The sequence below is a fragment of the Cupressus sempervirens genome, chromosome 5 (assembly GCF_028749045.1).
Source record: "Cupressus sempervirens isolate cs-2001-9-10 chromosome 5, ASM2874904v1, whole genome shotgun sequence".
Taxonomy (NCBI): domain Eukaryota; kingdom Viridiplantae; phylum Streptophyta; class Pinopsida; order Cupressales; family Cupressaceae; genus Cupressus; species Cupressus sempervirens.
In genome coordinates, this window is record NC_143122.1 from 468,163,376 (window position 1) to 468,190,020 (window position 26,645).

A 26,645-nucleotide genomic window follows, 5' to 3' on the forward strand; every position below is an offset into this window, starting at 1 on the left:
AAATTCACAACTGCTCTTCCTCTATGAATTGTTTCATGTATCCAAGGAAATTTCGCTAAGTCATGAAGCAAACAAATCCAAACAAGTAGTTGCACATGGACTCCAATAAATTTGCGAGTACTTCTCTACAATTAGCTTCCCAACTCCCACACAATTTGCTGCACTATTAGTAACCACTTCAACCACATTTGCAACCCCTACTTAAAGAATTGCTTCCTCTAATATTTGAAATATATATTCAAAAGTTTTTTTTTTTTTTTTTTTGATTCATGGTTTCAATAACCTTCAAGAAGACAACCCTTTAGGACAAGCCACCAAAACATTGATAATGGCCTTTGACACGTATCCGATCATCCATTACTCAATATAGTGCAACTTCTTGCCTTCGAAGAGGCTTTAACCACAACTAATTTCCCAGTCACTCTATCTTTTGGCCCCTCTAATAGAGTTGTTCACAAAGCCTCAAAAGAGGGAGGTATGTACCCTTTGCCAAACTCTCATGCCTTTTGAAATGTAGCACAGAATTTCTAGCTACATTGAACGGAATTACACTTGTATAGAATAAATCAACTAGTAAATTATCCACTTGTTGTTTCTTACATGGTTTCCAAAGCCTGTTCAATATTCCACTCTCGTTTAATCCCTTTACTATTTGAGGTAGACATGAAGATGAAGGTATAGTAGATGTGAATCCAATGACATCATCGTCCAGTCTTTGTTTCTTTTGTGCCTTCTTCATCTTTTCAGCAATAGAAGATGAATGCTCTTTCTCTAAAATACTAATTGCTTTTCAAACGAAGCTGCAAATTAACTAATTTGCTCAATTACTTTCCTGGAAACAAATCACGTAAGAAAATAAATTTTGTTATAACATAAAAATAACTGACAATATCAGAATGTGTACATGCTGTTCTTTTCAATTGTTGGTCCTTCGAGATTTGTAAAAAAACTGACAATATCAGAATGTGTACATACTGTCACATGCACAACTTCTTGTGGAATTAACCTAGCCCATCCAATTAGTACATGGGCATGGTCTCCATTTCATTGCCATCTGAGACTTGATGTAGAACTCACTACCATCATAGCCACTCATCCTAAAGACATCCTTGCTTGCTAGTTGAGCTTCCTATCCAGACGTTGTACTACTGGTCCTAGTGACTGATGTATACTACCCATAGTATAGTACAACCTGACCAAGATTTTGAAAGTACAAGCACATATTCTGTGCAGTCATTGTAACCACCAAACTTGTTCCATGGACCTCCTGGTCCAATAAAATGGATATCCCTATCCTGATGGCATTAACTTTCTCTGGCATCATAAGATACAGGTCTAGGTTCTACCCATCCCAAGGCTGCATCACAATTGGTTTATTTTTCATAATAGGTCTGAAGAGGCATGAAAAAGGTTCTATCATCAAGACCCAAAGACCCAAATCCTTACAAAAAGCTCAGCTGTAATCCTTAAGAGTAATTATGCAGTTCAAGGATGTTGACATGGGCAGATCATAAGAAAATTCAGATTAAGAAGTTTCGGACTTCACTGGTTCATTCATAATGGAGACATGGATACACCCTCAACATACTCTCCAATTCATTAAAGTTTACATTACTTTCTTTAAGAAACTTGATTACCATTCCTTTGATATGCAGGTGTTACATGAGTTGACACAGACGTGATATGCATGAGGAAACAATAAAAATCCATCCAAATTAATCTATTAGCATGCAAACGGAGTCTACTCGAGTCAAAACCAAAAGTAACGTTCAGAGCCTGTACCAATTCCCCCTTAACTTCACTGCTCACTACGATAGGCAAGCATAACCAATATAAATATACATCAATATTCCAAAGAGTTTTTATTGCAATTCATTTCCAATTTTTCCACTTAAGAAATATATAATTCCTCCTAGTATTAGATGCATAATAGAACGAGATGTACGTATCTATTCTCATTAGATCTACTTTACCAAAATTAACTGAATACCTATAAATCGTCATCCTCACACTTAAGAGCAAATAGTTATTATGGTTACCAAATAAAAGTCATGAAGAAGGGTTGTAACAATTAGGAAAATATTAAATATTTGTAATCATTGACATTATTACTCTCCTAAGTAGCACCTTGAGATTAAGAAGATTCTGACTTCACTGGTTCATTCATAACAGAGACATTGATACACCCTAAACATCCACTTCAATTCATTAAAGTTTACATATACTTTTCTTTAAGAAAATGATTACAATTCCTTTGATATACAGATGTTACATGAGCTGACACAGATGTGATATGCATGAGGAAACAATAAAAATTCATCCAAATTAATCTATTAGCATGCAAACAAAGTCTACTCGAGTCAAAACCAGAAGTAATGCTCAGAGCCTGAACAAATTTCCCCATAACTCCACTGCTCGCTACGATAGGCAAGCATAACCAATATAAACATCAATATTCCAAAGAGTTCTTAGTGCAATTCATTTCCAATTTTTCCACATAAGAAATATTAAATTCCTCCTAGTATTATATCCATAATAGAATGAGACATACATATCTATTCTCATTAGCAAATCTACTTCATGAAAATTAACTGAAAACCAATAAATCGTCTTTCTCACACTTAAGAGGAAATAGTTATTACAGTTATCATATAAAAGTCACGAGGAAGGGTTGTAACAACTAGACATATACTAAATATTTCTGGTCATTCGCATTATTACTCTCCTAAGTGGCATAATCAATTTGAATTATACCTTTATTGGCAAGATAATTTGCTATTGATTATGTTGTCTATTGCTATGACTCACTAGAACATTCTTAAATTTCCTTTATTATGATAAGTTTCTTCTAATATCGTTTGGACCTTCCTACTTGCACAATTATCTTTATTTATTGCATTAACCACTGTTTGTGGGGTACCTTTAATTATGATATTAAAAAATCCTACCAAATGCTGCTTTCTTCTCAACAATGAGGGCCTCCCATTCTGCTTCATTGTTAGTCTTCTTGCCTAAGTGTCTTGACACCTGAAGCACACAGCCACCTTTTGAATCTTGAAACATGTACCCTCCACACATGAAATGGAATATTAAAGGAAATGATTTTTCAGAGATAAAATTCATAAAATATATGAAAAAAAAAATCTTCTGATCTAAACTCAATATGCATACGAACTTCAAAGTTATAGAACTGTAAAGGTCAGTTGACATTGGATGAATTTCGACGGAGGAAGCATTCATTCATAAATTAATATAATGTGAAGATTTAGAGAATTATATTCTCCTTTTCAATCATGTCATTTTGGGAAAATATTTTTCTTTTGTTTTCAGAAGTACAGTGTGACATTGAGGGCAATTTGAAAGTTATTTAGGCATTATTTTCTTTTGTTTCTGGTGCAGAACAAGGATGGTGGTTTTGCAACTTATGAATTGACAAGATCATATCCTTGGTTAGAGGTAATATTAATTCAATCTCAGATTACTTAATTTTTTTGATTTTTTTAATAATCTTGCTGTTCTTGATTTTTTTTGGTAGATTAGTTTTCCTTCCAATTTCATGTGCTATTCAACTATTCATGAGCATAAATTGAAACTTCATTGTATAAATGCTTGTTACGGAGGAATTTTGCTTATGAACTTTTTCCATGTGTTTTTGGAAATATACAATCTTATTGATGGTAATATAATTAGGTAAATTTGATTTCTTTTGTTCTTTTCGAATTGATAAGCTGAAATGATCTTCACACATTTCCTTTTGAATGGCTAATTGATATGCCCAAATTTTGATTTTTCTCACAAAGCTGAGTCCACCTCAGGAAGGTGGAGGATATGGTTTGTTGTTATTTTGGTGTGAACATCTGTTTATTACAATCAAAGTTATGAATTCTAACACAATGATGAAGATTAAGATATATGTCATATCATAAGTTTGGTATGTTGTACATGCTTCTGATGGAAGCTATAATGCTCATTCAGATTGAAATCTGTTGAAGCCAAGTTGCTCTTGATTGCACTCAGTCATGTTTAGCTTGCATCATATTATTGTTTTCACAAAGATAAAGTTCAGATGCAGCAACAGAAAATTTGATCACTGAAAATCAGTCTTAATAGAGAAAATATATCTTTTTTGGTGTTATATAGTCATGATTCTAAATAGCCCTCAACCAAACACCTAGTTATAGTACAAGAAGCAAATAATAGCATGTACTGATTTTGTAATTCATATAGTATATTAGGAGGGAATCATAAATTAGTCTATCAATCTATTACTAAGAGAAACGTAGGGTCACATGAACGTTGAGTGTCAGAAATGTTTAGCTGTCCAAGCTAAGCAATCTGGTTCACAAGACATAATCTGCCTTTTATGCCTTCATGGCTAAAAAATCTGCAGATCATGTGAAGTTGTCTGCCTGGTACTTTGATCAGGCGCCTCTCGTAATTTCACCCTCTGCAAAGATTGGTTCACTCACTACCAACCTTTTTCAGATTCAATTTTTCTTGGTTGAGGGGAAGAGTACACTGTTGTTGGCAAAGACAACATTCAGAAGTTTGCTAGGGGAAGATATTAACTATGTTCCAAGAATGGCAGTCAATCTACTCTCAGTCAGTCAGTTAGATGCTGTGACACTTTTCATGGTTGGATATCACTTGCAGTTCACATCAGTGCACCATCATTGATAGGGTTACTCAGTCTGTTGTTGCAGTAGGCCTTGAGGATCATAGTCTTTTCAAACTTGTTGATTCTGGTGATTCTCAAGAACTAGCTATGGTTTCTCGGTGGTCTTTTGTCGGCTCACTTTGGCATCAATGGTATGTGCACTTAAATGTGCATTCTCTCTCAGCTTGCTTGGGAAGAGCTTGTCTTCAGATTGCCAGAGATTCAAACTCAACTTGGAGTTTGTGAGGCATGTTAGGTTGGGAAGCAACATTAGGCACCGTTTCCTAGTTGGCGACTCAAGACGCGCTTCTTATGTACTTTAGCTTGTTCATGTTGATATTTGCGACTCTATGGTGGCTACTCTTGTTCTTGGGTCTGTGTATTTTCTGTTGTCTTTTGATCATTTCAGTAGAAAGATGTGGGTATATTTTCTTAAAAGGAAATCAGATGTGTTTACTGTATTTCACAAGTTTAACCTTGAGTTGAAAAAGAGTCTATAAAATCTATTATTGCTCTTAGGACAGCTAATGAGGGGGAATTTTGGTCTACTAAATTCTCTAGCTTCTATGATACTCATTGCATCAAATGCTAGTTAACCACACCCCACACACCACAACAAAACATTGTAGTTGAATGTTGGAACAAAATAATCACCGAGATGGCTAGATCCATGCTCAAACTCAGACATGTTCCAAAGAAGTTTTGGGCAGAAGTAGTTAACACTGTAGTTTACCTTTTGAACAGGTCACCCACTGTGGTAGTCAAAAGTAAGACTCTAGAAGAGGCTTGGTCAGGTTGCAAATCCAAAAAAAGGTCACTTGAAGGTTTTTGGCTCTCTTGCCTATGTTTGGATCCCGGATGCATCATGCACCAAGTTGGATGCCAAGTGTCAGAAACTCATGCTTGCTAGATATTGTAGTCTTCACAAAAGCTACCGCTTGATCGTAACTCAGAGTATGAGAAGCAAGCTTGGAGCAGATAATAAATGAATAAGTATGCATGTAAGACTTGGGGTTTTATCATGCTTGCTTAGTCGGGATGAATCAGTGATGAGTCACAACCATTCAAAATACGTATGCAGCTCGATATTAAGGGTCATCTATTCATTTGGAAGGAGAGATATATGTATAACGACCATATATATAGTTTTTCTTTGTATTTCTATTAATACATAGAGAGTCCAAAAAGATGAAGCCTAATAAAAGACAGCTATGTTGGACGACAACAAAGGAAGAAATTTATTATGTAAAGAAAGGCCCGATATGGATACACCAACGATTTGTACATGGAGTGAAGTCATATTATCAAAAGAGTCATCGAGAGGAGTTTATGGTTGAAGAAGCCATCCAAAAGCTTGAAAGTTCAACAACCAACCATATTGTCTTCAGCGATCACATATTGGAATATCTAGTCAATGTGAGCTATGGTGATGGAAATAAAATGTTATCAATGCTATCAAAATCACTTTCTTGCAAATTCATCGTCTAAGATCATTGGTCAAACTTTCATAGCACCTAAGCAGAGTATATGTCATCAAGATACATAGCGAATATGGAAGTGGAGTGTTTTCAGTGGTGTCAAAGAGTGAACAAACAAAATCAGGTTTTCTAGGAAGAAGACAAGTCAGCAAAAGAGGACGAGACACAGAGCATACCATTTCAAAGATATAATTATAGATGAAGCTTGATTTTGCTATACATATGTCAGTCCATAAAATCCTTATTTCAAACGTACACGTCAGAATATGCAAATGATGCCATCAATAATATAAGACAAATACAGTGACATCGAACAGGGTGAATACGCAAACTGCAGCGAAGATCAATAACAGTGAAGCAATAAATGCCATAAGAAACTTACATAGTCGCCATGCCATTTAAAGCTATCAAACAATCGTCAAACAAATTAGTCATTCAAAAGCTTGTGCATAAGAACAGAAGGATGACCATTGTGGATTGTTTTCAAAGGCTCACGATGAAACTTATATTGGCAAGAGTATTTATCATAATGTTAACTTCATAGAGATTTGTTCCTATAACACGTCAAAGACATTTGCTGACGATGACGAGCCTGGAGTGAATGTGGTCTGCCAAGTTGACTTTTAAAATTATTTTTGAATTTTTGTTTGGTCACTTTTTAGGTTATGCAATTTGCTAAACTCATGATAATCCTGTGATTTCTTAACAAATGATACTCACCTGTGTTTTTCTAGACACACGATATTCACTCCTCATTTGCAAAGAAAACAAAGTGATGCTCAGTCTTCACTTGCAAAGAAAACAAAGTCGATACCTTCAGAAAACAAAGGCAACACCTGGAAAGCCTTTCCATTCTCCCTAAAAAAGGGAGGCAAAGCATTGGGATGTTGAACCAGACTCTGTGGAGTTGGAAGCCTAGTTTGATGCACTTTCAATTGATGATGTGATTGCCAGCTACTTAGTGATTTTGAGGCTAATCCTTAGGCTTGGCCTGAAGCTGATGGTACTGATGCTAGTAGCAGTGTTTGTGCTTCTAATCCACAACAACAGAATGATGATGATTTGTCTGATAATATTTTATCACTTATAACTGATTATTAATGTTGACGTTATTGTTTTTGAACAAAAAGATTGATATGGTGGTATAATTTGTCATTTTGTTATGTCATTTGAACTGAAACGCCAATATATATAGTGGTGTAATTTGCTAAGTTGCTTTAATATTAGCATAGTGGTGTATGAAATTATTTGCTGCAGCATATTTTAGACATACACATACATTTTAATTTTTTTTGTACTGATGAACTCAAACTGAAGCTGAACTCAACTCCAGAAATCTTTGGATGAATTTCGAAATTGTAACCATACCAGAATCTGATCCGGCAACTTAGAAAAATACTAATAATAATTTCTTCAGTTTGATTTGAGAATTTCTCAAATTTGGTTGTTGGGATACAAACCTGAGTAAGCCATTTTGGGAAGTACAACTAGGTGGAGGAGGAAGCATCATCTCAGATTCTTAGTTGGATATGATTTTTTAGGGATTTGTAAGGTCTTCATTGAAGACAACTCTCATGTTTTGGATAATTGATTGAAGATTTGTTGACGAGTTTCTGGACACAGAAAGGGAGGTTTTAGTGATTAATCTTACATGGATAATTTGTTCATATCAAGCAAGCATTCAGAGAAAAGTTTGTTAGAATCATAATATTATATTATTGGGCTCATATTATCATGTTTGGCGAAGATGATCATTTGGGGACATCATTTTATTTGGCGCAAGACTTTTGTTTATAACATTGCTAGGAAAATTCCATTTTGGAGATTTACTATATTCCTTGTTTGCACAACCTTCATTCTCTGATTATATTATGGATTTTCCTCTGGTCTTGACTTAGGATATGCTATGTCTTGAGGAGGGCGAATGGGAATTAGTGGATTTGGAATGTAGTATTTGTGAAATATGGAAGTGCATCGTTAACAAAATATTTGATGAAGGGTGCAAGTATTATTGGGCTGATTCTTTCCTATTGGGCAAAACAAATATTTATATTGCTTTGCTAAATGATAGCCAATTAATATCGTTGTGAGTGGAATTGATGGTGAGTGGAAGAATTTCTCCTGAAGTGTGGTTATATCCTGTGGGCTCCGCACACATGAGTCGGGCACTTTTAGTGAGTCCTTACTGCCGTACGAGAGGCTATTTCACTACCCATTTACATACATCAGATCGGGTCTTTCAGCTGACTGGTGTTTGGGAAAGAGTTGCTAAATCTGCCATATCCAGGCATCTCTCATATTGTATGGGTAGGAGTTGTTTCTTTAAGCATTAGCCACTAATAATAAAATCATGTGTTGGAATTCCTGAAATTGGTAAAATGATTATGATTTCTGTTCAAAGCTGGCATCAAAATATAAATTCAAAGGCAACTCATGTGTTGAAAGGTGTACATGAGCAAATCATGTGTTGAAGGGTGTACATGATCTCAAGGAGCTGTCGCTGGCATGAAATCATATTGTCAGTTCTTGTGATTGTTCTGTGAATATAAACTCTTATTCCCATGTCTGCAACTTCTTGTTGGCGTCAGCATTGAATTTCTGAAAATATTTATTACTGCAATATGTTTCTGAAGACTGCTACAAATTGTTGTGTTCTCCTATTCCGAGGTCTGCAATAAAGTTGAGGGTTTTGCTTACGTTTGTTTATTCCCATGGTGTGAATTATATGCAAATATTTCTGTTTTACACCCCTGTTGTATTTATGCTTATGTAGTGAACATATGATGAACAACACAAACAACAAAATCTGCTAAATCTACAATTTGAATGAATATTTAAATGAATGTGAATGTTCTTTGAGTTCTGGCATACAAAAACCTATACTATTTCGAATGCAAGCCTTCCATACAAAAAATCAAGTTGTGAGTACAAATATTGCAAACACCATTCAGGTCATACAAACTGTGTGACAAATTACCTTAGTGTGAAAAAGTTGAAAATCAGGATGTAAACCATTAGGGTTTTTACTCTCTTGTATACATGGTTTTGAATATTATGGAAGCCAAATTACATTCCGATTTTAATAACAGAAATTTCTAATCAATAATAGTTCAGTACTCACTCCCTAGCACTTGAATGCTTGTTTATGAATGTCAGAAAACCTGCAATAAAAAAGTCCATAATTTATATCTGAAAACTCTGCAACTCTAATTTCGTGACAAGTGTTTGACAAAAAAAATTCAAACAGAGAAGACAAAGAAAATGGAATTTTTTTAGTGGGGTCAGCATATTACAACCTCCATGACAAATTCTGAAATGTGGCTCACGACAGAATTTACAGCAAGGATTAAGCTTAAAATGTTACACTGATTTTTTTCTAAGTACAACACAATTGGTTATATATTTGCTAAATAAAATGATTGTTTAAGACAATTACTTCAATCTTTTAGTCTGAACTTAAGGGTTTGTGATTGCTGTTTCTACTTACATTTGTAGATTATCAACCCAGCAGAGACATTTGGAGATATTGTCATTGACTACTCGTAAGTGTAGTTCTTCATTCCTCTTTTACATGTATAATGTGATTTTAATTGGATGCCAGGATTAGTAGTTGCATTTATTAAATAGTTATCTGTATTTTTCAGGTACGTGGAATGCACTTCAGCAGTTGTTCAAGCTCTTGCAGCCTTTAAGAAACTATATCCAGAACACCGATCCAAAGAAATCAAAACATGCATTGAAAGAGGTGTTCAATATATTCAAAATATTCAGAACCCAGATGGTTCATGGTATGCTTTGTTGTTGAATAATGATTCAGTAAAAGCTGTTTTCCATGGCATTTTGGGATGGGAATGGTGGGATGAATGAGACATATTTTTGGGATGACATTTGGAGGGCCAGCTTTTGGGGGCAGAGGGGCATGACTATATATGATCACATGTCTTCTTAGTCTGTGATCACACCACAGACATTTACAGAGAAAATGAGTGCTCTACAGTATAATGACGGCACTTAAGTGAGTCACTTAAATCACCCACAAGAATCTTCCACATGATTATTGCGAATTAGGATGTAAAACTCTCTGATGCAGAAAGACTAATGAAGAATCTCTGCACACACAGACCACAGAGAACTCTGCTATCATGAGTACCACACTGAATTCTTTCATACAAAGATCACAGAAAGCCAATATTCTGTTGAACCACGCACACCATTTTTATGTACGAAAATCTTCACTCACCGTTTCAATGCGAAAACCTTTAGGCAGAGATGATCACACACAGATCGTTTATCATAGTAGTAATCTTTATGGCCAATACAATCTGCAGAAATACATAATAATACTATATCGTAGCTAGAACAAAGTCTGTTCTAGTATATTGAAAAACAAGAATGCCAGAATCACATGGTGACCAAAATCTGATGCTCACAAATTGCATACAGAAAAAACTCAATAATTAATCACACCCAACCGGTGCCCAAGTGTAATTTTGTCCCTCCATCCAAACAACATCATCATACAATCAAAATAGCTCTTGCGGAAGTTGGAAAGAGCACCGTTAGATACTGTTCAGCGGCACAACAGTCACAAACAAGTGTCATCAAGATGGATGACCGTTACACCATGAGACACTCTGTAATCCAATCATGTGACAGTCACAAAAGAAGTAATGGTTGCTTGATTCTACATCACATTAATAAACTGACACGAACTGAAGCTGATGAGTCTTCCACGGAATGCCAAGAGTCTAGAGTTACAAACCCACATGGCATCAGTCAAGCATGAACTGACGACTCAAATACAAAACTGATGGGAGATAATGTGAATAGACAGCATGACCATGCTACCAAGTCATCATATGAAGCCCATCAATAAATGCACAATGTCTAGGATGAAAAGCTATAAGAGAAATGCGATAATGGACAGATGGGTTATAATGATCCAGCATAGACATGTAAAGGACTATTAATAAAACATTTGAATCCAACACTCTAACACAATGAAAAGTGACTCAAACATAGTAGATATTTGAAGGAAGCTTTTCACTGACTAGTGCTCATTAGAGAACAACAGACCTGAAAATTCTTAGAAAAGATGACAAGTAGTTCCCATAGGTCAGATAACCAATTTTTTTTTCCCCGAGTGTTCAAAATAGGAAAAGAAAGATACAGTTATAAAATCGGCTCTATCGCAGGTACCTTATCTTTAACACTCCCAATTTGCAAGAGAGAGATCATTCATATGTCATAGCATGACATGTACAAAGAGGTGCGACCAAAAAGTGTTAAGAACAAAATCCTAGGTTGTTGAATCGGGAAGGGGAACAGGTATGGGCATGTGGGTACAACACGCTGGTACGACAGAAATTTTTGTTTGGGGTTGGGTACGTTTTTGGTACTTCCATACAATATGTATGTATGTATGTACGTGTGTGTCTGTATATATATATATATACACACACATATATACACATACATAGACATACATACATACTAGTGTTCCAGCCTCGGACTTAGCTTGGCTTCGGTCAGGCCCAAATTGAGCTTAGACTCAATCTCAGTGGTCAGACTCAGCAAATTAAAAAAACCCATGAAATTGAAAGGTTTTTAAGGATTTTAAGTATTTTTCATGCATCATATAGCCAATTAACACCAAATACACAATAATTGAGATTAATAGAAGCTACTTTGCACACATATACAACTTTTCATAGATCACGTAAGTATAAATGCAAATATTTGAAAGAAATTACATAAAGTTAAACTGAATAATATAATAGAAATCTAAAATATAGTGTAATTGTCAACTGTCTACAATATGTTAATATCCATGGAATATGCAATCCATGGAATCAAATGTTCAAAACATATATAAAAAAAGGCTCATAGGAGCCTATGTCTTCCTATGAGTACGCCTAAGATAGGTCATCGAAGCCTGTAGAGCCATCCTCTCTCCTTGTGTTTGAGGTTGAACCTCAGTGACATGATCATCCTCCTTATCCTCATACTAATCCTCATCCTCATCCTCATAATCCTCATCATCAAAGTCAGACCCATCACTCTGGGCCTCAAGGTCCTGGACTAGGTCTCCTCGTGCTCTAGCCTCCTCCACTATTGTCGCCATTGCCTCTGCCTCTCGATCAACCTGCTAAACCCACTCCAAGTCTTCATCATTGAAGACAATAACATCAACCTTTGTGTTCCACTTTGCTTGTATATCAACCTTCTCTAATACAATGGGAGATGACAGAAGCAAAGGTTGTAGTGAACAAAAACAAGATCATTCAATTTTTTTCTTGTCAACTTGTTGCACCTCTTCAAGTGTATATGCTCGAACATACTCCAATTGTGTTCGCATCCTGAAGCACTAGATGTCTGGCTCAAGATACAAACTGCAATCCTCTGTAGATTTGGCAGCTTATTACCAAACATCTCCCATCATACATCTGAAACAAGGAAATTTTAAATCAGTTCTATAAATTTGATTTTATAAATCTAGATTCTAGATTTTAAAGTGGTAATAAAATAGAATTTAGAATTTGGATTATACATTTTTACTAGGCATTAGTTCTGTCCAGTTTTTCTTGCACAAGTCTTGTGAAAATAGATCTCCTAGTGCTTTCTTATACATCTCTATCTCATGGACTATAATTGTTCCAACAGTTGCATCAGGTGACATTCTCTCTAGAGCATCATAGAGGCCACTCAACATCTCTACATCAGCCTTAAACTTTGGGTTGAACTGGGATGCTAGATTAAGAAAGTGAGCAGTTGTATGTATAGACCTATGAAGTAGATTGTGCCATCACTTATCAATGACATCCCATATGGGACCATATTTTTCATAATTCCTTGCATAAAAAACATGAATGGCCTCTTTTGCACTATCCATGCCCTAAAAAATGTAACCCATTAAGGGCTTCTCTCCATCAACAATCCATAGGATTCCAATAAGAGGCTCTATGAACTGCAATCATTGTGGAAAAAGAAAAAAATTAAGCTTTAAGTTTTCCGTTTAAAAATTAACAATGTAAATGCCAATAAACATAAACAGGTGTTTAAAATTTTAACAAAGCTAGTGAAATGAAATGGAAATGAGCACAAAAAGGAAAATTACCTCCACAATCTCCTTGGTGGGTTTTTGAAAGCCACTCTCATAAAAAACCTGATCAACCGCCTCAACTGCTGCATTGAGTTTTAAATATGATGAATTTGTCCACTCCTCACATACAAACATACCTTTCAAACCAAACTTTGTGTTAAGAAAATATTTCAATGCGAGAAATTTTGTTTCAAATCTAGTGATCGCTGGATGAGACAACTCTTTATTCTTTGTGTTGGTTCATAAGGCTGAGGAACCAAGCATGATTATATATGAACTTGCAAATATTCCTTGCTGGCTCTTCACATTTTTTTATCCAAGGAATTTTACCTAGATCCTCCAATACGAGGTCAAGGCGTACAAGGGGTCCAAAACAAGTGGCAATGTCTCTCCATAAGAAGTTTACCAGCAGCAACATAATTTGCTGCATTATATGTCACAATTTGCACCACATTCTCCTCACCCACCTCCTTCAACACTTCCTCCATTACCTCACAAAGATACTCAACATTTTTGATCTTCCATGAGGCATCAACTGATTTCAAAAACACTGTGGAACTTGAGAAAATATAAAGAAATTTAGTACAATCACAATGATCAATCAATTTACTACTAAATTATTAAATTCTAACATTTTAAGTACAATATTGAACTAATTGATGAGGAGACAAGTAAATTCTCTAGTGTTCTATTTCTTCTATTAGTCCAACCATCGGTCATGATGGTGCAACCCTTCGCGACCCATACTTTATGCTGCTCTTCAATTTCTACTTTTACATTAGCAATGCGATGGGCCAAAATAGGAGCTTTTAACTCCTCATCATCAGGGGCTTTGAACCCCATACCACAAATAGTAACAACATCTATGACAATTTGCCAATAAGGAGACCTAAAATTTAAAACAAATTAAATAAACAATATAAGTATACGAATTATGCAATCAAGGGAAGCCATACAAATAAAAAATTAAAATTATAAGTACCTTGTTGCATTAAATGGAAGGTTGTTGTAGAAGAAGAAATCACCAAGTGCCAACTTTGCTTGCTCATGCTTCTCCTTATTCCAAGCCATGCTCTCAAGTGATAGTTGTGCACCTGGAGTTGTGCATGGAACAAAGATGTAATCAAGTGAGGATCTTTGCTTATGCACCCGAGGTCCAAGGCTCATGGTTTGAGATGCAATATAGAAGGTGGAATTGGAGGGTGACCATGTCCATGATAACTTGAAGAGCCCTCTACACTTCTAGATACAACTAATTGTGCCATCTCTTCTCGCTGATTTTTTAAAATTCTTTCCTCTCTAAAGATTCCTCTAAGGGAGCTTGCATATCATGTATAACATCTTGAGGTACCTCCTTGCATTTTTTGATATCACACTTTGGTATATGTGCAAGGTGATAGTTCAATCTATTAATGCCTCGGCTGCTATATGTTATCATACAATGCCAACATCTCACAACTCCTTTCTTATCCCCAGGCATAGCATGTTTCCAAGCCCTATCCCTTGCTACCGCACTAGGTTCAGCATTAGGGTAAGTTTTAGGCCTAGTTCCACTACTCTCAGGTTGAGACATGATGTTGCTACTGCTGTAATATGCCATAAATAAATTTAAAAAAAACATTTAGAATATAGAAAATCCAATTTACAAACACTAGGGCTGCTTACTTTTCAAGTTTTTGATCACCATAAAATGGAACAAATATAAATAGTCCAAACACATGCAAATAAAAAAAGATTCATGAATGTAATTTTTTTTTGCAAAATAACAAGAAAAACATATATCTTACCTCTTCAAATTTGCTCTAGAAATGGAAATGTAACGCAAGTTTGAAGAAGCCTCCTTCAAATGCTTCTTTAAACTCCTCTCAAATGCTTCTATGCAAGCTAAAAAATGGCACAAACAATCAACAACTGATAGATGAGAGCCAACCGATTTGCTAATTTATCTCCTAAAACAATAATACTCTTCCCTCAACTCTTCTTTTTCTATTCTTTGTGTTTGCAAGTGATAGAATGATAATTTTAGGTCTAACTTATGCATTAGAATGTTTACATACCAAATAAACAAAAAAAAACAAAAAAAAAAGAAAATTAAAATTTTTTTTTGGTCCTTTTCCGATGCTGACTACCGTCTGAATCTACCTGATAGGACTTGCCAAGTCAGCCGAGTCAGCTCACTCAGTGAGCCAGCCTTGACTTGGCCGAGTTCGAGGCAAGAGGCCATTGGGCTCGTTTGCCTGGCTCGCCTCAGGACTCACCAAGTCCGGCAAGGACTCGCTGAGTCTTGTAACAGAAATACATACATACATATGTATGTATCTATATATGCATCTTAAAGAGAATCTCATGTACCTATACATATGCTAAACAAAACCATTACAATTTTAAAATTTGGAGCATATCATTCTAATTTAAATTCAGGTTTGTGTATCAAGAAGATCATGTTAGAATCTCATTGTAGATAATTTCAAAAATCATTAATCGGCATTCTAGGTCTTAAAAATTTAAAATATCTAAATGATCAAACTAGAACACTAAATATTTCCGCATCTAAAAATCAAATCCCAGATGTGTACCCACAGGGATTCATTTCAGAATCAGATTTTGGTACGATTTGTTCCCAAAAATGCCCAGAAAAGTCTCACAACTTAGCAATTTAGATAAATTCTCATCACAGATTTTCTTAACATAATATTGTCATGTTAGCATGACATTCACCGTGACTACTCTCAGAGGGTGAAGGAACATGAGCTAAGTCATTCTCTCACATGACATCAACATGGCAACTACTAGAGGGTGGATCCACCATGGCTACTCCTAGAGGGTGTGTTAAGGGCTTTCACCTCAAACTTTTCTCCCAGAGAAGAATACATTAACAAGGGCTTGCACCTCAAAATTCTTTTGCAAAGAAGAATGCTTAAATAAGGGGTTGCACCTCAATCTTTTGCAAAGATGAATTTTTTAACAAGGGATTGCACCTTGATCTTCTCCCTTACAGAGAAGAACTCATTGATACGGGATTGCGCTTCAAACTTCTCCCTCACAGAGAAGAACTCATTAACAAAGGGATTACACCTTGAACTTCTCCCTCATGGTGAAGACGTCATTAACAAATCTTCTTGATGATGTGGCTCTTTTGAGATAGATGTCAACACTTCTGACCTCCTTGTCGAAGGTTGCCTGTGATGGATCGTTAGACTCCCTTTGAATGGAGATTCCCTTTCAGTATGGGCAACATAGTCAATACTTCGATTATCATAACCAAATAGAGCTGATTCCAATGTTGACCAAACAAGGAGCTTTAGCAGTCACATTGCTATACAAGCTTCTTGATCCTCATCAAAAGGATTTGGCACTCTCCCTTTACTGCTCAAGCTCCCTCTAATTGCTACATCCTCCTCTTAGAAGTAGCTTATCACAATGAGAGGGATTTGTTGTCTAGTATCTTTGTCTTTCTTAACTTCCTTGTTGGATGTTGTTCTCAATTTTGACATCACAAAATTGTGGCAACCTTACACAATTTCTCATGGATTCGTCGGTGCATCCTCTTTGTTTTAATGTATTAGTGAAGCCCCATGAAGGCAATTTGTTATCCTTGAATTGTGCTTTATGTAACTTCATTTGTGATCTTTTTTAAGGTTTCCATCAAGTAAATTTCTCTCCAATGCCCCATCAACAAGAAATTTCTCCCTCATATAGGGAGACCTTTTGGAAATGTTTCCTTTTGGTGGTGGCAGTATGGGGCGAGTTTCCCAATTGTCCCCAAGTCTCAAGATATCCTTGTCTAATTCCACATTATAAATATTTGATTCTTGATAGGTTATATGTTCGTTCATATTAAAAATGACTTTTTGCAGGTTCATAAAAATAAATTTGTCAATCACCTTGGCCATTTTTGTATTCTTAGCCTTGAAATAGGAGATATTCTATTTTGAAAACTTTTTGTTTTCTTTGAGCTATAATTCAAGCATTGCAAACAATCTTTAAAACAATTGTATTCCTGTGGAACATTCTTTTTCAGGTATGGTTCATGGGCTGTGTGCTTCACTTATGGTACTTGGTTTGGTATACTGGGATTAGTGGCTGCTGGTAGAACTTATGAAGATTGTTCAAGTATTCGAAAAGCTTGCAATTTCCTTCTGTCCAAGCAACTTCCTTCTGGTGGTTGGGGAGAAAGTTATCTCTCATGCCAAGATAAGGTGCTATCTTACTCTCTTTACTTTTGGTCTATTAAGTCAGTTTTGAACAAATCATAGAGGTTTGAACAAATCTTAAAGTTAGTCTAGTAAGTTCGTTCTGTCCTGATTATTTTTGATGTATTGCTGGAATATAATATGCTTTTTTGATTCTAGAATATTCATTATCTTCGAATAGAGACCATTATTTGTGGGCGTGCATAATGATCATGATGAATGCAAGCCATGCCAAGTATGACATTTCCATGTCATGTTTGAGCTTGTTTATAGTTATTTTGTGTTACATCCTATGAATTCTTTCTAAATATTTATCCAACAATATCTTGTGATTGTTGTTTAATTCTTCAGCTGATTCTTTACATTGATTGAATTTGAAAAGTATTATACATGTCTTTCGACTTAAGGTTTTGCATTGTCGCTGGCTGTAGCATCAGTTTAGTACGGGTCATCTGTCACATCTATATTTATTTTTTATTCTATTATCTTTAGAGAGAGAGAATAGGGGAGGAGGAAATACATATGAAGCTTTTAGGGATTGATGTGATGGATACATACTTTGCCATATTAAAGCAGTTTGTCATTCTGATCCATTTTATTATTCAAATGTCTTGTTTCATAAAAAATGAAATTTCATAAACTCAATGACATATTTCATGTGCCTTGGAAGGCTACCAAATGTTTACGAAATAAACATTGAATAATTCCTTTGTTAAAAATGTTTCCCTGACCAGTTGTATGTTTCATTAAGGATTATTGCTTAAGGGTAATGTCTCTTTTTTAAGTGTGAGATTTAATAGTAAATAACTAAAATATTAATAAATAACTACAATATAATTTTCTATAATAGAGAAAGAGTACAATTGGTAAATATAAAATAACATTATATATCAAACAAAATAAATATTATCAATTATATAATTGCAATATTTTATTACTGTATGGTATAATAAAATGCATAATAATAAAATATATTATATATATCTAATAGTGGCATTCGCCATCATAAGTAACTGACAGGTAGATTTGGCCAATTCATAACTGTGATCTACTAATCGGTTGACTAGATTTGATAAGGAGACAATTATATGTTAAATATCGATCAAACAATATAGTGGAAGGTTTTAAATGAGATTAATATACTACAGTAATCGAGCTTCTTAGATATATGGTCATCCCTAAGGATCAGTACAACCCTCTAGTTGCACAGTTGGTGACTTATTGGCCTCTTGTGTGTACTATTCAGGGTTATTTAGTCAGCTCAATGTTCTCTTCTTGGAAGGGTCTTTTGTGGCTGATCTTGAAACAATATTTTCTTTTTGGGTAATAATATCATGCAAATTATGAACATTTTATTTTATATTGTTGGTCCAAATTATATAATTGAAGTTTAGTTCAGCTATGCAGAGGTCCTAATCACGTTCACTTGTGAAGTTTAAAAAATATGCAAATTGAATACTTTATAGATGACTTGAGGTATGACACAATTTTGAATTCTCTTTTTAACTTAAGAGGTATGACAAACAAGATGCTAGGTAGTGGATAAATCATAAAGATGATAAAATCTTAATTCTCATTTTTTCTCATAATGTTATCATTTGAAGTTAGCAAGGAGGAAAAATACAAACTCTAATAAACCCTGTGAAATGTCATCCGATCACTTCATTTTTCAAAAGCAAATACATGTAATTTTTTAAAGTTACCAAACATTATCAAATGAATCCATAGAAACACAGGAACTTTTTTTCTCCAAGAAAATTGATGATAGCCTTGTGAATCATGCAATGGATTGAACGAATTAATTTGAGGTAGCTAAGATTAATGGACAACATATGTAAGAAACATCATCCTTTTGTGTTTGCTTCTGTTCAGAGGGCACTACTTTTTAACAGTGGCTGCTTTCATTTTTGAATTTTTTTTCACTTTGCTAAAACCCATATACCTCTATTAATTATATTTGTTGACAAACAAGACACTTTTTCTTTTATATCGGAAACTTTCTTTTACGAGTTTAAGATGAGATTTTATGACCTGTTGTTTTAGTTTTTTTCTCGTAACTTTCATCATACCACTTTATGCATTTAAGCTTATGTAGCCTTTTAAAGTTATATTTACCTTTATGGGTTCATTATTAACATTTTTCATTGGCTAGTTACCTTCTATGTGATTTATTTATTTATTAATCAGTGTTTTCTTACTTATCTTTCTCATACAACTTGAAAGACAACAATGTGCTTGTAAAACCTTTTTTAAGTGCCAACTTCTTGAAACTTATGTCAATGTTCTTCATTTTCAACATTTTAATTGCTTACCTTCTATTAGATACATTTGTTTTAATCACTGGATTATTCATCCTGAAAGATATATGAATGCCCATCTAAAAATTTTCAGTTCGAAGTAATGAAATTTATATTGTTGACTCAGGTATACACAAATTTAGAAGGTGGAAGAACACACATAGTAAATACAGGATGGGCCATGCTGGCTCTTATTCGTGCTGGCCAGGTATTTATATGAAATTCTTATAAAGGAAATTAAGTTTATTTGGAGAATTATACTTTATTTTGTATAAAAAACATATGCAAAGTTATCCTTTATGTTGCATTCGAAATTTCGCATTTATGATTTCCACACATAGGTTGAAACAATAATCTGAATAACATTCATTCTGATTAGAATTGTGTATTCTGGTAATGAGAGATGCTATTTAATAATAACATGTAATTTTACTGCTTTTTTTGTAATTATAAATGGCAGACAAAACTTTTGACTGCATATATTGTATTGTCTGCCATCTGATGGTATCAAGAGATGATAAAGAAATATCCCACTTTATAAAATGGATTCAAAAGGTGAATTTATTGAAAGGTAGGAGGAATTCACTATTTTAATATATCTCTGAATATGTTTGAAACGTTTAGGCTGACCTAGTAAGGATCTAATCCCGATATAGTCAAATGTAAATTACCCATGTAGGGTAAATCAACATCCAATCGATGCCTGCAGGTTATGTATAATCCAAAATCATGATCTTCTGTAGACACCTAAAATGGTTCGTGCTTGCGTGTCCCCTTGTTAACATGTCTCCTATCTCATGTCATTTTCCATTCGATTTCTTACTAACTATCCTCTTATCTTGCATTGTAATCTTGATCACTTTGGCCAACTTGATCATGTTCAAAATTGTTATCCAAATCCTGAAAACCACTTTCAACCATTTCAAGCATTTAAAAATCATTTCTAGTCAACCCTTATCATCTCATCATCATTATCAACCTATGAAATCTATAATGTCCCTTGGTAATTAACTTGGAAAGTTGTAGACAATTGTCCTCTTACTTATCAAATTCTTTCTCTTGGACTAAGCACTGGAAAGTATCCGCTCTATAAGATTATATTATCCATATAAAAGCATAAATATCAATGTCTGATATTCAAATGCTCTCTGAATAAGAGTTTTTGCTGGAACGGTAGTTGAGATTTGTTAGTTCTTTGGACGATTATATTACTCTGCCTTAGATTGTAGTTGTCACTTCCTCCTTAATCGGATTCTCGTTGAATCTAAAAAATGCGGTCTCTTCACATAAGTACTGATGTCTAATTCTTCCTACGTATATATATATTTAAATTCTTATAAGCTGTCTGGATGAAGTTGATCGATATTATATTCTTCGTGTCTTTTGAGCACGTGCGTAGCTATTACATTTAACTCCTGCGGTCATCGATCTCTTTGCTGCAGGTAGTGACTCCACGTTATTTTACCTTGCTGGGCTACTGGTTGCTTTGATAATTCTGTAGCTTGTTTTCTTTTCTATCTTTGTCTATTGATTCAAAACAGTGGCTACCCACGCAGCTATTCCCAATTGTGCACTGACTGTTTTCTTGTTGTATTTGCTTTGTTTCTTATCTTGTTCGCTGAGAGAGATATGTTGAAAAAGATGAGTGGCGTTGTATTCTTTTTACTAGCAAATTATTAGTCCTCACTTAGTATCTGTTTTCCAAATTGTACTTTGACTTGTCTTAAGATTTCGTCTGATTCTTTAGAGTTGGCAATATCTCACGTGGTGCTATGTTTACTGAGTCACAATTCCCTTAATTTACTGTCTGCAACATCAGCCTTCGTATGTTTGAATATGTCTGCAAGAACAGAGACCAATGTAACTCTGTTTAATATCCTGTATATATCTGTGTTCGATTAGATCTTCTTCACCTTCACTATTGCTGAGGTTTGTTGTTGAGGTGCTCGCTGGTTACTTTCTGTGCTCTACTTTTTCCTTTTTTTGTGCGTGCATAGATGTGCCGTAAAGGTAGATTGCTCTAAACCGAGCCAATATTGGAACATAAACAAATAAGAGCAAATGTCTTCGATGATCTGTCCACAGTAGAAGATATTGTGAGATTGAAATGAGATTGTTTATAAACAGTATGAGATTATCTTTATTATTCGCTAGCTCGGTCCTTGACATAAAATATTGCGGATTGTATTTTTATTTTTGTTTGAATTTATGAAATGGTTTAAAGATGCCTTATAATTGCTGCTGATTGGAACGTCTACTAAGCACTGCTCGTTCTTCTGAGACATTCCTCTGCTATAATTATATTATCTTCTGCAATATATTCCATTACCTCTATTATCTTCTGCTAGCTGTCTACAACCTGTCTGCCCTTTATTTTCCTACTATATATTTCGAATAAATTATTCTCCTCTCCTATATTGCTCGCTGAGTGTATTTATCCTTTCGCAGTCTTTTCCTGTCCCAGAATATGTTTAATAGATATGTTTTTATTTTCCTGTTCGATGCATATAATACCAATACTCCTCCTTAATATATGTGTTCAGATCTGTGAAGCTCCTCTCCCTGAGGGCACAACTTTAGTCTGTATTTGTGTATATATATTTTAGATTTAATGGTTGATTAATATTTTAATATTATCTTATTCTAATTTCATTTAATATTATTAGTCAAAATTGTCTATATAGTTATAATCATATATAACTATACATATTATTATTAGTTTGTTACAATTTAATTTTATAGATGCGATTATAATTATATATGTTTTCAGCATATAAATATAATTATTTTTATATTTGATTTTATATTTTAATTCTATGTTCACTAAATCCCATTAGAAATAGGGATATTATATTAGATTATTATATATAATATTATTAACAATTTTTTTTGATTATTAAAATGATGATTTCCATCATAATATTTTATACAGTATTATTATTTAACTTTTTTTTTGATCGGTAAGAGGCTGAATCCAAGATTAATTAATTATTATTATTTATTAAGCTCGAGTACAGTCGAACCCAAGAACTCTCAGATAAGAGGCTCACAGTTTACCGTTGTGTTCTAGGCTCTTGCCTATTATTTATTGAACTTCTATGTAAATAATTATTATTGCAATTATAATCATATTTTATTTATTTATTTGTTTGATCTTATGTTGACTTTATTATTATCAATCTTAAAAATGGGAACATTACATAATCTCTTTCAAAATATTTTCCAGTCCCTTAGTGCCTAGTCAAACCCTTTTCAAAATCATCAAAATCCATTCAAATCTTCATCAAAACCATTAAAATTAGTCCCATTTCACAACAACATCATTATATAGGTCAGCAATCAAGTAATTTATCCTTTTGGCACAAGATAACCTATAGTTTAACCCTAAGTCCTATTGAATAAATAAATCAACTATATTTATTCTCTCTCTTGCTATGTCTTCACAAGTAATAAATTTATATTGATTACTTGGCTGATTTGCATCATATATGAGATTTTCTAAATTCCTATTTTCTTAATTTCCATTTTTTTTGGGAATATAGGAGTTTTTAAATCCAAATTAAAATTTCCCCCTAATTGTACTTCCAATCTCCTATAATCACGCTTGGTTGTTTGCTTACTTTTTGTCTCAATTTCTTTTGTGTTAGGATTAGGATTCTTTATGCATACTCTTAGATTTTGATGGTTCCTCTTGTGTGCATGTTCTCCTCATTTTCTCATTAATTCAAAAACTCATACATTCCCTCAAAATTAGTAATTAGAATTTAGGAATATATTAAATCCACAAATTTAAGGGAAAATGAAACAATTAATTAATAAATATTAATTTATTGGGAGAAGCTTGTAAAATGAGGAATTAATAAGATGAGATGAATTAAATGATTATGGAGATAGGAGTAAACAATGGGTTATTTACTTCTATAGGGAAAAATAGTAAAAAAATTGGCCAATTGATGAAATAAATGCAGAGATGACCTTGTCGAAAGATTGTGATGAAAATGTAGATCAAATGTGATGATATTTGTTGCTCTTAACTTTCAAGAAAGAATCGACTTACCTGTAGAGGAAGTAATGGGCAAGATGAAATCTCTAACTACACTTCTATCTAATAGATGGAGACAGTAATATCGATAAACTCACACCAACTCAAAGGCTGGTTGAAAGCATGTTGGTTTTGCTCTAAGTCGTGTTTTAATCTATTCTATAAGAATAACCTCTACCATTGGGGCACAAAGACTTCCTCAAGTAGGGAATTCTAACTATGTTTGATGAATTGAAACGGTAAGACAAGCTACAGTCAAAGTTTTTAGTCTACATATAGCCACAATCACTTCCAGTCAAAACTTTGGCTCTAATTGCTTCTTAACTCGTCTATGCTCAATTATTTAAAACATGCAACAATAACACGAATCAAAGATAATAGATGCAAACTATAATCAAATCTTTCAATTTGCACTATCACAATTGCACTCAATTGCTCCAATTGTTTCTTTGTATTCACTTTTCATCCAAATAGTACTACACAATCAAAGTTATGCTTGCACAATTCTTTAGAGCTTTCTTGCATACAATAAAAGATGATTTTTACAATGAGGTGGGTACTCCTTATATAGGAAAAGAAGTGAGAGAAAGGAGAAAAAAGTGGGAGCACCTCAACCACTTTGACCTGGTAAAACTAGGTGAGAAGAATTATTGGATTAAATGTCATGAGGACATACAATTGAATTACATGCAATTCATCTTTTGCAACTGCAAAGCATGAAAATACACTTGAAGAAAAAGTTGAAACTATTGATTTTGAATGAACCAATCTTGTAGATAATTGACAAAGGCCTTGTACTTGGTGATGCAGTCGTGTCGGATTAGGGATTCATGTATCCTGCACCACTGCATTCTCTTTGATGAGTTTCTAGTTGTCATTTGAAAACTTGACATGATCAAGCTTTTTCTCGTTTGAGTTGTCGTGAATTCTCCTTTGTAGATTGGTACACTCTAGAGTCTTTGACACTTTGAAAACCTTCTCAATGGAGTTCGAATGTAAACTTAGAACAACTTTCCATTAGCAACTTTAAGCCTATGCTTTTGGTTTTTACTTTTAGCCTATGCTTGATTCTTCAACTTTCTTCCAAAAAAGAAACCAAACAAGCAACCAAACAAACAACCAAAATTAAGAATAAAACAAAAACATGCCTCTTGCTATTGACTCAAACATGACAATCTTCAAGATGTTCTTCTATATGCAATTTCGTTTTTGGAGTTTGGAGGATTTTCAAGCATTTGTAATGAGAAGATTTCAACTTATTTAAAGAAAAAACGCAAAAGATATGGCATGCCTTTGAACAAATGGACAAAAATGAGCCAAATAATGCAACATCATAGCAAAGCAAGCAATAAATACAAGCAAAGTTGAAATCATTTAGTTAGTTGGAGCTCAATGAGCCAAAAATGGAGGAAAGAGAAGTTGAAGTGAACAAGTCTTTTCCAAAATCGGGTTCTCCAAGTGCAAATGCATACAACAACTCAATAGCTTTTGGCCAATTCAAAGTTGCAAATGGTAATTCCAAGGTCAAATACTTGGGCATTTTTGCATGTATAAGGCAAAATGCAAGTTAGAAAACCCATGTAATGCAAAAACGTTTTGATGTTATGCATGTAGAAGGACATTTTTGGGAAACAATGTGCCCTCCATATGCACAAGTATGTGTCGTTTTTTATGCCGTTGCTAGAAAAGCATGATTCTCATATGCCAAATCTTGCAACAAAACTCCAAAACATCTTCTCCATTTGCAAACATATGGGCTGGAAGTGCGAATTTCTGGGCATTTTTGGTGAAAAACGTGATCCTCAAATACATATACATGCATTGAAACTCCTAAATGCCTCCTCTAAATGCAAACACATGGGCTGGAAATGCAATTTTCTGGGTGTTTTTGATAAAAATGTGCCATTGAGATAAACATGATCCTCACATGCATATACATGCATTGAAACTCCTAAATGCCTCCTCCAAATGCAAACACATGGGCTGGAAATGCAATTTTCTGGGCGTTTTTGATAAAAACGTGCCCTTGAGATGCCAATGCATGAGCCATTTGTGGAGAAAAAAACAGCAAAAACATGGTCTCCATTGTTATTTGCATGCATATATCTTTGCCAAATCACATTTTTAATGTGCTATTGCAATTGTTATTTCTGTTTCAAATGCCCTTAAAGTGCATGTTTGAGTCAAATCGAACTCTTAGATGGTGATTGCATGTAATGTTTGGAGAGAAATGCATGTCTTTGGTGCAAATTGCACACTCTCAGACTCATTACATATTTAAAATATGTAATAGATGTTATGCCTTGGGCAGTTTTGGCTTGGGAATTAAAAAACGAGGTCTTGGGGAGTCATTACATGTGCATGTAATTCAAAATCACACTCTCCAAGGCCCATTACATGTTACATGTTTGGCTGGAAATACATTTTATATGTAAATCAGACTCTTGGAAGTCCATTACACGTTTAAATTTTTTTATTTTATTTGCCCAAGTCCCCAACTTGGCTTCCTAGAGCAAATCACACTTCCAAGTGCTATTACATGTGATATTGTTGCATGCAGAAGGGAGTTTTCATGTAAATTTGACTCTTGGAAATCCATGACATATTTAAAATATGCAGTTAAAAGCCAAAATCAGACCCTACAAATGCATTTGCATGTAAACATGTAAAAAAGATATGAAGTTGAGTTGCACAACTTAAGTGACCACTTTAGCGCATGTCTAATTGATAATTGAGTTAATATCACTTAAAAGGGGCTAAAATAATATTTACACTATATAGTTTATATATCATGTGCAAATATAATTTAAAAAGTAATATTTAACTTAAATGTTTTATATTAAAACATAAAGTAAAACTCAACATTAAATTATAAG

At 34.2% G+C, this 26,645-nt stretch overlaps 1 protein-coding gene across 2 annotated transcripts in view; it reads left to right on the top strand.

Moving 5' to 3' along the window:
• Positions 1–26,645, top strand: part of CAS1 (cycloartenol synthase 1) — a 235,375-nt gene that overhangs the window by 138,385 nt on the left and 70,345 nt on the right. For both annotated transcript variants that reach the window (XM_089831311.1, XM_089831312.1), the window contains exons 13-17: positions 3,400–3,456; positions 9,631–9,677; positions 9,780–9,923; positions 17,259–17,436; positions 19,855–19,935. In XM_089831311.1, coding sequence (XP_089687437.1) covers positions 3,400–3,456; positions 9,631–9,677; positions 9,780–9,923; positions 17,259–17,436; positions 19,855–19,935 — 507 coding nt within the window. The remainder of the gene's footprint in view (positions 1–3,399; positions 3,457–9,630; positions 9,678–9,779; positions 9,924–17,258; positions 17,437–19,854; positions 19,936–26,645) is intronic.